The sequence below is a fragment of the Oncorhynchus keta genome, chromosome 21, assembly GCF_023373465.1.
Source record: "Oncorhynchus keta strain PuntledgeMale-10-30-2019 chromosome 21, Oket_V2, whole genome shotgun sequence".
Classification (NCBI taxonomy): Eukaryota; Metazoa; Chordata; class Actinopteri; order Salmoniformes; family Salmonidae; genus Oncorhynchus; species Oncorhynchus keta.
Window position 1 is genome coordinate 42,125,539 of NC_068441.1, and position 13,074 is coordinate 42,138,612.

General features: G+C 42.8%; 1 protein-coding gene and 1 long non-coding RNA gene across 2 annotated transcripts in view; one reads left to right on the forward strand and one right to left on the reverse strand.

Moving 5' to 3' along the window:
- Positions 1-13,074, reverse strand: part of LOC118399708 (integrin alpha-5-like) — a 73,961-nt gene that overhangs the window by 11,281 nt on the left and 49,606 nt on the right. The window contains exons 11-19 of the mRNA XM_052473947.1: positions 12,779-12,831; positions 12,152-12,363; positions 11,698-11,889; positions 11,556-11,601; positions 11,237-11,350; positions 9,919-9,974; positions 8,680-8,840; positions 7,819-7,956; positions 3,565-3,632 (exon numbers count right to left, since the gene is read on the reverse strand). Coding sequence (XP_052329907.1) covers positions 3,565-3,632; positions 7,819-7,956; positions 8,680-8,840; positions 9,919-9,974; positions 11,237-11,350; positions 11,556-11,601; positions 11,698-11,889; positions 12,152-12,363; positions 12,779-12,831 — 1,040 coding nt within the window. The remainder of the gene's footprint in view (positions 1-3,564; positions 3,633-7,818; positions 7,957-8,679; positions 8,841-9,918; positions 9,975-11,236; positions 11,351-11,555; positions 11,602-11,697; positions 11,890-12,151; positions 12,364-12,778; positions 12,832-13,074) is intronic.
- Positions 744-7,759, forward strand: LOC127910376 (uncharacterized). The gene is made up of 3 exons (XR_008074577.1): positions 744-1,013; positions 3,410-3,538; positions 6,641-7,759. It is a non-coding gene; the product is annotated as an uncharacterized LOC127910376 (long non-coding RNA).

Sequence of the window (13,074 nt, forward strand, 5' to 3'; positions counted from 1 at the left end):
ACAACTATAAATACCTAGGTGTCTGGTTAGACTGTAAACTCTCCTTCAAGACTCACATTTGTTTCTCTCTCCTTCCAGACTCACATTTGTTTCTCTCTCCTTCCAGACTCACATTTGTTTCTCTCTCCTTCCAGACTCACATTTGTTTCTCTCTCCTTCCAGACTCACATTTGTTTCTCTCTCCTTCCAGACTCTCCTTCCAGACTCCCCCCCATATTTGTTTTTCTACTCTTTTGCACACCAGTATTTCTACTTGCACATCCTCATCTACACATCTATCACTACGGTGTAAATTGCTAAAATATAATTACTTTGCCACTATTGGCCTATTTATTGCCTTACCTCCTTACTTCATTTGCACACACTGTATACAGATGTTTCTATTGTGTTATTTTATTATTGACTGTACGTTTGTTAATCCCATGTGGTTTTGTCGCACTGCTTTGCTCTATCTTGGCCAGATCGCAGTTGTAAATGAGAACTTGTTTTCAACTGGCCTACCAGGTTAAATAAAGGTGAAATTAAAAATAAATGTTAAAAAGTAGGCCATCATTATAAATAAGAACTTGTTCTTAACTGACTTGCCTAGTTAAATAAAGGTTGAATAAAAACCAGCCCCCACCAACACCATATGAACTCACACTGACACCCCTGTGTAAAGCACTTCCTGTGTAGTGATAAATACACTTCACACCACTCCCGCCCCCATACTTCCAAATGTAGTAATACATTCATGCTGACTATTGAGCAGAAAGAGCTAGAGCCAAGTACAGATGTTGAGGGTCGGTCCCTTGGCCTGACCCCTTCCTCTTATCCCCCACCCTCTGTCCACTCGAGGTACAGACACAGTGAAACCATGCTCTGCACCAGGACCACACAGATGATTCCAATTATGGCCAGGCCAGTTTGACGAAGCGCAGTGGAAGCGACACCATCGATAGTCTATCACAAACACCGTAGTGCCGACTCCGAGAGAGGAAGGGAGCTTTGAGGTGGTGGGGAGAGATGGGGTTGTAAGTCGCATTTCATTTAATTTGATTCAAAGATTTTAAGATGTTATATAGGAAAACATGTACATGAAATATAATCATGTGTACAATAAAATAGTTCAAATTTGAATTGAAGCCAGAGGATGTACCACAAAAAGTACCAGTAGTACTTTGTGTGGTAGTACTTTGTGTGGAACAACAAAGTACTACTGGTACTTTTATCTCCGTGACGGGCCTCAAGGTTGTGAACACAAAACATCCTTCTGCACGGGATTTCTCAGGAAGTAAACACTTTAAGGCCTAAAAAACAAGCTGCGTATTACATTTCAATGAGGTCGTCGAAGCTGCAGAGTGAAAGTGCTGAATCATATTTTATTTTCTGAGTGACTGAGTGATTTGGTCTCGTGGAAACTCTTAACATGATTGAATTGTGCCGGTAATAAAAATCACATGGCGAAGTCGTGAAACAAACTACTACAAGTGAGAGCAAAGAAAAAGCTTGAACTTGTTTTGTGAATTGTCCCAGTTGTTCCAATCAGCCTAAAATGCAACATATTCTCCTGTTGTCCAACACTCAAACAACAATGATCAACCATTAATAACCATGACCAAGAGGACACAAACCGTTTTGTTACTCTCCTGAGAAAAGAAACGCGTTTCTGCAATCAAGGTGTGTAAACACATGCTACATGACCAAAAGTATATGTTATGGAAGTCCCTTCAAAAAAGTATATTATCTATGTTAATAGTTGAATGATTATTGTTTTTACAGTACATGTATCAGGGAGCTTAGACTGACTTTTGGATAGGATTATGGTGTCTGACTAGAGCACAGGGATATTCTGAGAATCTAGATGAATCAATATACTCCTGGTTTATGATCATATTTTCATCTTTGGACCTCAATTGATTTCATGTGAATAACTACACTACATGACCAAAAGTATGTGGACACCTGCTCGTCAAACATCTCATTCAAAAATCATGGGCATTCATATGGAGTTGGTCCCCCATTTGCTGCTACAGCCTCCACTCTTCTGGGAAGGCTTTCTACTAGATGTTGGAACATTGCTGCGGTGACATGCTTCCATTCAGCCTCAAGAGCATTAGCGAGGTTGGGCATTGATGATCGATGATTAGACCTGGGTTGCAGACGGCGTTCCAATTCATCCCAAAGGTGTTCGATGGTGTTGAGGTCAGGGCTCTGTGCAGGCCAGTCAAGTTCTTCCACACCAATCTCGACAAACCATTTCTGCATGGACCTCACTTTGTGCATGGTGACATTGTCATGCTGAAACAGGAAAGGGCCTTTCCCAAACTGTTACCACAAAGTAGGAAGCACAGAATCGTCTAGAATGTCATTGTATTCTGTAGCGCTAAGATGTATCTTTATTGGAACTAAGGGGCGTAGCCCGAACCATGAAAAACAGCCCCAGACCATTATTCCTCCTCCACCAAACATTAAAGTTATCACTATGCATTCGGGCAGGTAGCATTCTCCTGGCATTCGCCAAACCCAGATTCGTCTGTCGGACTTCCCAGATGGTGAAGCGAGATTCATCTCTCCAGAGAACCCATTTCCACTGTTCCAGAATCCAATAGAGGCAAGCTCCAGACGACGCTTGGCATTGCACATTGGGGACCTTATGCTTGTGTGTGGCTGCTCAGCTATAGAAACCCATTTCATGAAGCTCCCAACAAACAATTACTATGATGACGTTGCTTCCAGAGGCAGTTTGGAACGCTCAACGTGCTTCAGCACTCGGCGGTCTCATTCTGTGAGCTTGTGTGGCCCACCACTTCGCGGCTGAGCCATTGTTGCTCCTAGATGTTTCCACTTCCCAATAACAGTACTTACAGTTGACCGGGGCAGCTCTAGCAGTGCAGAAATTTGACCAACTGACTTGTTGGAAAGGTGGCATTCTATGACGGTGCAACGCTGAATGTCACTGATCTCGTCAGTAAGGCCATTCTACTGCCAGTGTTTGTCTATGGAGATTGCATGGCTGTGTGCTCTGTTTTATACACCTGTCAGCAACAGGTGTGTCTGAAATAGCCAAATCCAGTCATTTGAAGGGTATCCACATACTTTTGTATATGTTCCTGTGGCTATGTGTTCAAAGTTACAAACTCATATGATACTTGCTTTAGAAGAATACAAAAAAAATGATAACAACCTGGTACCACATGGTGCCCAGTGGTGCTACTTTAAATGAATTCCAGATAAACAAACAAGTATATCATAGGGTACTCCTGTGTATCATTTGTCCATGTAATATGCTAGTCATTTATGTGGCATGAAACAAATACTTTCTGCATTGGAGTTGACCTTTTATCACAAAATACCCACTATTATAGACCTCTCACTAGTCTGTATGCAATTGTTTATTTTCCTACTCTTCTTTCCTTGGTTCCAACAGATCTGAAAGGATGTGACAGGTGACAGCAATGTGCTGGAGACCTGCTGAGTCCTTTCTCCTATCGATGGGTCACGAGGGAGAGGGGAGAATAGCAAAGGAGGCCATTCCGGTGTAATGCCCTGGTCTCAGGTAACGGAGAGGGGACTTCAGCTCACCCATAAACAGCCAGTTTGAGGTCAGGAACACAGATGTTGTCCTCCCCACAGTCCAGCTGAATTTGGGCCTGCAGAACAGAGGGATGGAGAGAGATTTAGATTTTTCAAATAAAATTATTTGCGCAATTCAGCTAATGTACAGTGGCAAGGAAAAGTATGTGAACCCTAACCCTAACCCTACTTGGACTTCTGCATAAATTGGTCATAAAATGTGATCTGATCGTCATCAATAGACAAACACAGTCTGCCTAAACTTATAACACAAACAATTATATGTTTTCATGTCTTTATTGAACACACCATATAAACATTCACAGTGCAGGGTGGGAAAGGTATGTGAACCCTTGGATTTAATAAACGGGTTGACCCTCTGGCAGCAATAACCTCAACCAAATGTTTTCTGTAGTTGAGGATCAGACCTGCACAACGGTCAGGAGGAATTTTGGACCATTTGTCTTTACAAAACTGTGTCAGCTCAGGAATATTCTTGGGATGTCTGTGAGCCGCTCTCTTGAGGTCATGCCACAGCATCTCAGTCGGGTTGAGGTCAGGACTCTGATTGGGCCACTCTAGAAGGTGTATTTTCTTCTGTTAAAGTCATTCTGTTGTTGATTTACTTCTGTGTTTTGGTTCATTGTCCTGTTGCATCACCCAACTTCTGTTGAGCTTCAAATGGGGGACAGATAGCCTTACATTCTCCTACAAAATGTCTTGATAAACTGGGGAATTAATTTTTCCGTAGATGATAGCAGCAAAGCAGCTCCAAACCGTGATGCTCCCTCCACCAGACTTTACAGTTGGGATGAGGTTTTGATGTTGGTGTGCTGTGCCTTTTTTTCTTCACACAGTGTTCTATGTTCCTTCCTTCCAAACAACTGAACTTTAGTATAATTTGTCCATAGAATATTTTTCCAGTAGCGCTGTGGGACATCCGGATGCTCTTTTGCGAACTTTTTTTGGACAGTAGTGGCTTCTTCTGTAGTGTCCTCCCATGAACACCATTCTTGTTTAGTGTTTTACGTATTGTAGGCTCGTCAACAGAGATGTTAGCATGTTCCAGAGATTTCTGTAAGTCTTTAGCTGACACTCTAGGATTCTTCTTAACCTCACTGCTCTTGCAGTCATATTTGCAAGACGACCACTCCTAGGGAGAGTAGCAACAGTGCTGAACTTTCTCCATTTACAGAAAATGTGTCTTACCGTGGACTGATGAACATCAAGGCTTTTAGAGATACTTTTGTAACCCTTTCCAGCTTTATGCAAGTCAACACTTCTTAATCTGGGGTCTTCTGAGATCTCTTTTGTTTGAGGCATGGTTCACATCAGGCAATGCTTCTTGTGAATAGCAAACTCAAATTTTGTGAGTATTTTTTATAGGACAGGGCAGCTCTAACCAACATATCCAATCTCGTCTTAATGATTGTATTCCAGGTTAGCTGACTCCTGACTCAAATTATCTTTTGGAAAAGTCATTAGCCTAGGGGTTCACATACTTATTCCAACCTACACTGTGAATGTTTAAATTATGTATTCAATATAGACAAGAAAAATACAATAATTTGTTTAAGCAGACTGTGTTTGTCTATTGTTGTGACTTAGATGAAGATCAGATCTAATTTTTAGACCAAATTATGAATTTGTTTTCAACAACTGATGGTACATTTACCACGGCAATGAAGATTTATGAATAACCTCCTAAATGAAGGAATGAAGGGGAGAAGTGAGGGAATACGTGAAGGATGGAAAAAGGGAAATCAAATGAGAGAAGGGGAGAATGAATGGAAGGAGTGTTTTGTTTTCGAGGGTATGAGGAGAGCAATGATGTTCAAGAAAGGTAGACATACTGCAACATGAGGAAAGGAAGGAATAGCAGGAAAAAGGAAAGTATTGCACGGCTTAGGGAAGAGAGGAGAGGAATTGGGGTCCTAAGCACTCTGTCTCTCTCTCTTTCCTAGTCCTTTTTTTCTCAGTCTCCTACAACATTGCAACTGTGTACTGTGAACCCATTGTTACACTACCAGCCCATCCATCCCAGCAGCAACATGTGGCAAACATTAGAACCCCAAAGGAATGCTACGACAGTGCGGGGTCGGCATGGCGATCACTCACTCCGTCTCCATGGAGATTACTAATTTAAAGCCTCCAATGTTATCGTTCATGCAAGTCCATGTGGTAATCGGTCAGTCAACACAACATCACAAGACAGAGGAAAGCACGGGTCTGGTAATGGTCACACAATCACCAAAGGCTCTCCTCCCCCACTCACTCACTCTCTTTCATCCTCCATCTTCCCGTCACCCACTCTCCATGGGACAAAAAGGGCGTTAAGAAGAGGAAGAAACTTTATTCATGTTTTGACAAGTTTAGAAGTGGAAGAGGAAGAGAGAGAGAGAGATTGCTAAATGTTTCAGTGTAATAACATGAGCATGGAAAGTTCAAGTTGTTTCCAAAAGCTGTTCTCTCTACTCTAGGTTGTATTGGTTTCTCTGCCAATAGTGAGAGGCTTGGAGCACACACACACACACACACACACACACACACACACACACACACACACACACACACACACACACACACACACACACACACACACACACACACACACACACACACACACACACACACACACACACACACACACACACACATATATATATAAAAACACACACACGTGCTACAAGTCTGCCTTGCCGGGCTCTCGACATGGCGGAGACCACTGGCAACATACATAAACAAAGCACAACCAGATGGCTAGCCTCAGCGCCCCACCCAGAAAGAGCCGTCAGTTCTCCCTCTGTTTTTTTTCGCATAGCCGTGACTCCCCACCCTCACACCCCTGAGGATTCTACTCTCAATTCGGAAAGGCTACCCCCCGTTATTTGTCCTTATTGCTTATGTGTCTCCTGTCCCCTCCTGTCTCAGCCTCCAGTATTTATGCTGCAGTAGTTTGTGTCGGGGGGGCTAGGGTCAGTTTGTTATATCTGGAGTACTTCTCCTGTCCTATTCGGTGTCCTGTGTGAATCTAAGTGTGCGTTCTCTAATTCTCTCCTTCTTTCTTTCTCTCTCTCTCTCGGAGGACCTGAGCCCTAGGACCATGCCCCAGGACTACCTGACATGATGACTCCTTGCTGTCCCTAGTCCACCTGGCCATGCTGCTGCTCCAGTTTCAACTGACCTGAGCCCTAGGACCATGCTCCAGGACTACCTGACATGATGACTCCTTGCTGTCCCCGGTCCACCTGACTGTGCTACTGCTCCAGTTTCAACTGTTCTGCCTTACTATTATTCGACCATGCTGGTCATTTATGAACATTTGAACATCTTGGCCATGTTCTGTTATAATCTCCACCCGGCACAGCCAGAAGAGGACTGGCCACCCCACATAGCCTGGTTCCTCTCTAGGTTTCTTCCTAGGTTTTAGCCTTTCTAGGGAGTTTTTCCTAGCCACCGTGCTTCTACACCTGCATTGCTTGCTGTTTGGGGTTTTAGGCTGGGTTTCTGTACAGCACTTTGAGATATCAGCTGATGTACGAAGGGCTATAGAAAGAAATTTGATTTGATTTGATTTGATGTGACAGCATGGGCAGTGCCATTGAAGGTTTTCATCTATTCTAAAGTAGAGTAAAAAAGGCTTTGGAGCAAGTGTGCCATCTATCTAACTCTATGGCTATAACATATTGTAATTCAGTGCCTAGTATATAAGGACTAACCCCCAACCTTTAGCCATATGGGGACCAGCACTACTGAGGGGTCCTTCATATGAAATCTATTTCAAAATGGACACTTCTGACCTTATCCCTTTCTACTTCCTGGTACAAAATGTAAATACCGGGGGGAGTAGATAAGGTGCACATTGTGTGTTTGTGGTTAAGTCATGAAGTCTGGTACAATAACTAAATTGTGTATGCACTATGTTCATAGTCTACCGTCTATAGCGGGGTTAGGCAACTAGATTCAGCCTCGTGCTGATTTTTGTCGGAGCGAATGCCTGGAAAATAATGATAATAATTTGTACATTGCAAATTGACCACGATCCCTCTAGGTTGTGTATTCTAGAGTTTCAGTATGGGTATACGTAGTGCACCTGCTCTAAACTTAGTTATGTGGTCTGGTAAATGTGACCAGATATTGTACTCTGCTCTACAAGGTGTGATGTCTGGCATGGTTGGGGTCAAGTCCAGTTCGATTCAGTCAATTCAGGATAACAACTGAAATTGCAAATGTTCCTAATTGAATAACGTAGTTAGTACATACCTTCTGCTTTATAATATGTGTTGTCTGGTAGTTTAGAATGGGTTTTAGGCCATGGAGGTCCAGTTGAGCGAGAGGATCCAGGCTAAAGTTGAGGGTGATGTAAATGGGGGACAGTTTATCCCGAAACTCTCCTTCACTCTACAACACACATGAGGAAAGAAGGTCAAAAGGCATCACCGACACACTCAAGAGGAAGTGAATCTGACCTTACACTGACCTTTCTTCATGGTGTGTTGAACTTGAATTTTACTTTACTTATTGTAAACTGGTTGAGACTCTGTGGACCTCTAGATTTAAATGTACATTGTAGTAAATATAATGTTATAGATCTGTCCAAATGTACGTTGTAGTGAATATAATGTTATAGATCTGTGTAAATGTCCAGCGCAAGGGAACATTCTCACTTTCAGTCCTATTGAAACTATAATAAAAAACAGATTAACTGTCAAATGTAGCATTAAATGTTTCAGCCTGTTTCAAGTTATTGGTGTTTTGAAGGCTGGATTCAAAGAAACTAGCCAACATTTTTGTGCAAACTTTTTGTCCAGAGAGATTGGTCGGGAAGACCCACAGTTCATTGGATCAATGTTGTTTTTATAATCTGGGATTTTCTCAACATGTCTTTGAATAACTCGGTAACATTTTACCTAAAGCCGGCAGGTATAATGCTTTATAACAAGGCTTATAAGTATCTTTATGTATCAATCAGCATTTCAAATGATTGCTATTTAGTCTATCATTATGATATGATTATTATACTTATAAAAAGGGGTCAAACATGCTCATGACAAGCATGCATTATAAACTCATGCAGTTTAACAGCAACATCTCTCTGAGTGTTTGAAGTTCAAAGTGACTAACGCGCAGGTAGATACGGGTGTCGTGACACGTTGGTCCTCCGTTGGCCATGGTGATGGTCTCCAGCAGGCTGGGCTGATGGCTATCTAGGAACAGAGTTCTCCTCACTGATGACTCTCTCTGTTTCTGCTCCAGATGGTCCAACTGCACCTCCACCATAAAAACTGCGCAACATACACACACACAATAGAACATGTCACAAAAACAAACCCCTTATAACATACTGTTTATTTAACCAGGTAAGTTGAGTGAGAACACATTCTCATTTATAGCAACAACCTGTGGAATAGTTACAGGGAAGAGGAGGGGGGATGACTGAGCTAATTGGAAGCTGGGGATGATTAGGTGACTGTGATGGTATGAGGGCCAGATTGGGAATTTAGCCAGGACACTAGGGTTACTCTTATGATAAGTGGCATAGGATCTTTAGTGACCACAGAGAGTCAGGACACTCGTTTAACAACCCGTCTGAAAGACAGCACCCGACACAGGGCAATGCCCTGGGATATACAGAGAAAATAGTGCCTCCTACTGGCACTCCAACACCACTTCCAGCAGCGCCTGGTTTCCCATCCAGGGATTGGCCTGGACTAACTCTGCTTAGCATCAGAGCCAAGCCAGCAGTGGGATGCAGAGTGGTATGCTGCTGGCTAACTAAAGCAATTACATACACTGTTACTATGCATACACTAACACAATATACACACACACACACACAATTGCAAATACCCATTCCTAAGTGCAGACACAAACACAATCACACTCCCACACACATAAACACACACGCACACACAAACCTCGCAATGTTTCCCCTGTACTTACTCGATTGTCCTTTCATCTTAATCTTAACTGCTAAATTAACCACAGTGAGTTCAGGCATATTTGCGACCACACCAAGGAAGATAATAGGGAAAAGCTGTGTGGAGTCCTTACAAAAGAAAACACTAGTCATGTCTAGATGCAATACAGCTTTTGTCAAATTGACATCAAAAGTTTTTATTTTATTTTTTTTGTAAGTCGCTCTGGATAAGAGCGTCTGCTAAATGACTTAAATGTAAATGTAAATTTTTTATTTTTACGTTTTAGCTTCCCCTAACCCTTTCCTAACCTTAACCTAATTCTCCTAACCTGCTAAGCTAATTCTCCTAACCTGCTCTGTAAGTTCCCCTAAACCTGCTACGAAAAGTCAATTTTGACAAAAGCTGTATCCCTTGTAGACAAAACAGAAAACACTGGGCTCACCTAGATCAGCAGGGAGGTGCTTCCCATTGGCCGAGAGGCAGAAACTGAGGTTGACACTGGAGAGAGAGTGAAGACAGAGAGACAGTATTTACATGTATTAAGTAGATCCATGTAGAGCTCTAAAACATTTGGTGGTATATAACAGTATATAATAGCTCTACCTCCGCCAACAAGAAAATTAATAAAAAACATTTGGTCACAAAAATGTTTTATGTAAGAAATCTCTCACAAGTCCCGTGCTAAATAGCCTGGTTGCCAGTCTGTTTCTATGTCTCTTGCCAAATCCTTGTGTAATGATCATGTTTGGCATGACAATGACAATGGAGTGGGGAAGAGCACAAACAGATCTGCTAGGCTATATGCTAACCCACTGAATGTAAATGCATTCAATCTTTGCACAGAACTGAAGCCCAAATCAACCTATCCCCCTTTAAAACAAATTGCTCAAACTTTACAAGGGGAGGTAAAAAAAAATGTGTGTGCGTTTGATTATTTTAGAGTGTGTGCATATACAGAATCCATGCGCTAAAATCTGTACACGTGTGTGTATGTATGTGTGTGGTCAATGGTCATCTGCCTGCGCAATGGTAAATGTGTGGGTGGGTGTGTCATCTCATGCATGCTGTGTCCTAGGCCGATGTTCCAAATAACATGCCATTCAAAGTGAATGGCAACCCGCTCCACCCTTCCACTGTCCACCCCACCTCTACTTCTCCCTCAGCCTTCCCAAGGCTCCCAGCAACCTAAGCGTTAATCAAGAAGACACAAACAACAAGCAACTTGTGCGGTACTAACAGCAGATATCAAGATAACAGCCACTAGGCTTTAATTTCAGTGAGACTAAAAGTGGTGAAGTGTTCCCTTTGCTTGGGCTCAGAATATAGACTGTCCTCAAACACTCATACTGGAACGAAGACTGGACAAGCTTGTCAAACATGGTGTCATTTGACATTCTCAAGTGGTGAATGCCAGACATTTTGTCCATTGACATGGTTTAAGAGTGGAAAATGTACTATATAATAGGTCTTAGACTCAGTTTTGGGTCAATGCTGGAACACATTCACATCTATTTGAATTGATATTGTTGCTGAAGACATTATCCCTCTTAGCTAGGTTGGTCTGAGTGAGGCTATAGTGACTTCCTACTCAATAAACCTGGTCTGTCTGTCACAATCTATGCAGTTTCTCTGTTGATGTCTGTCTGTCTGCCTGTCTAATACATCACAAAGATCTAGCTGCCTCAGTTAACTGATGGAATATCAGCAGTGTTTCAACCATTCAGATTCTTTTGAAAAGGAAGAAAAATGTATCAACGCACCAAGACACAGAGATAGTCTTGTTCCCATTGGACACCATACAACTCTTCTCCTCTGAGTTGATCATGGTAGGTTGCACAGTAAGAGAAGCACTGGCGTTGACAATAGGCCGAGCCCTGATAGAAAAATACCAACCAATTGGAAGACGTGATTACCTCGATTAAAATCTTTGATTCCAATACAAAATTGTAATTCAAATGACATAAAGATCACATATAAAACAATGTTTTCAGACCTATTATACATGTTTAATTGAACAAATAAAATACAAATAAAGGGCTGGTCACAATGAGCCAATCAAGTTCTGGTGAGAGCACATACCTGTACAGAACAGCCTTGTCAGCCCCAAAAGCACCTACGATGAGATCTGTACAAAGATGACACCAATATTAAACACTAATAAGAAATTGTAAAAGGCAAAACAATTAAAAACAAACTGAACAATTGGACTAACAAATTTTACCTGGGTACCCATTCTGGTCCAGATCTTTCTCTCCGCGGAGGGCATAGCCAAAACTGGCAGGAAAGGTGCCAGAGGCCCATTGGCCAGCTAGAGCCTGAGTGGGCGTGTCCTTCAGCCCACTGGCATGCCCGTTATAGATGAGGACCAATCCCTGTTGGTCGTCTCCTCCAAAGGGACAGCCAATTGCAATATCTAAGATAATCAACAGATAATCAACAAAGTTATGCCACCTCATAATGGCTAATCCCCACTCCCTCTGGCCTGAGCTTCGTTATGTTCTTGCATGAAAGATAAGAACACCGTAGACACCAAACGTGGGGAAAACTGACCCAAAAAAAGGGAGGGACTACCTTAACTTGTCCAATAACAAATGATCAATTTAGTTTTCCTTTGCAAAACATTTTGCTACAGTGTTCCTTAATGAATATGACCCAAGCTTTTCCAGAGTGCTCACCGTTGAAGCCGTCCTGGTTGAGGTCTCCCAGCGGGGCCAGGGAGCTTCCGAACCTCCCGAAGGCCTGACTACCTCCCAAGGGGGGCAGGCTGGGCTCAAACAACAAGGGACGCTGCTGTAGGTACACATAGACACGGCCCACCTCCTCCCAACGCAGTCCGTCAGACCCCCTCTGCATGAACATGGGAGCGCCCACCACCAGGTCATCCAGACTAAGGCCGGGGAGAGGGGGCGGGGGGGATAAGATTACTTTAGGTCCAATCCAAGGCCTCTAAAGTTGAGTCAATGTCTATTAGTGTGAAGGATGATGTTGGAGATTTACATTGTATGGTGAGTCTTCCTGAGTCTCCTGACTATCATTTTAATAGGAGAGTGGATGTGAGAGTGGCCAATGGAGAGAGAACCTGAAGTGTAGGAGTAGCTACTGTATGACAGGGAATTTGTATGACTCATGAGAGTGAGGAAATGCATGACCATGAGAACTTCTGAAATTCTCTCTCTCTCTCTCTCTCTCTCTCTCTCTCTCTCTCTCTCTCTCTCTCTCTCTCTCTCTCTCTCTCTTCAGCTCTCTCTTTCCTTCCTTCTCTTCATCTTTCCCTCCTTCTCTCCATCCGCGAACTCACTTACCCATCGTTGTTGATGTCGGTGGCTGCCACTGCGTAGCCGAAATAGGAACCCATCTGGAAGACATTAGAGCAGACAGAGTTAGCCTGTCATCACACCGTGGGGCATAGTATCTCTTTCTTTCTCCTTCATTCTCTCTTTTGATCATTTTCTCTCAAATATCCTCTCTACCAAGAAGCTTTCCTCTCTCTATTCGTCTCTATTTTTATTTGTCTCTCTCTCTCTCCCGCTCTCTCATATCCCCTCACCCCAGAAGCCATCCTCTCTCCTCTCTGTATTCTCTAAGCTCAGTACCAGAG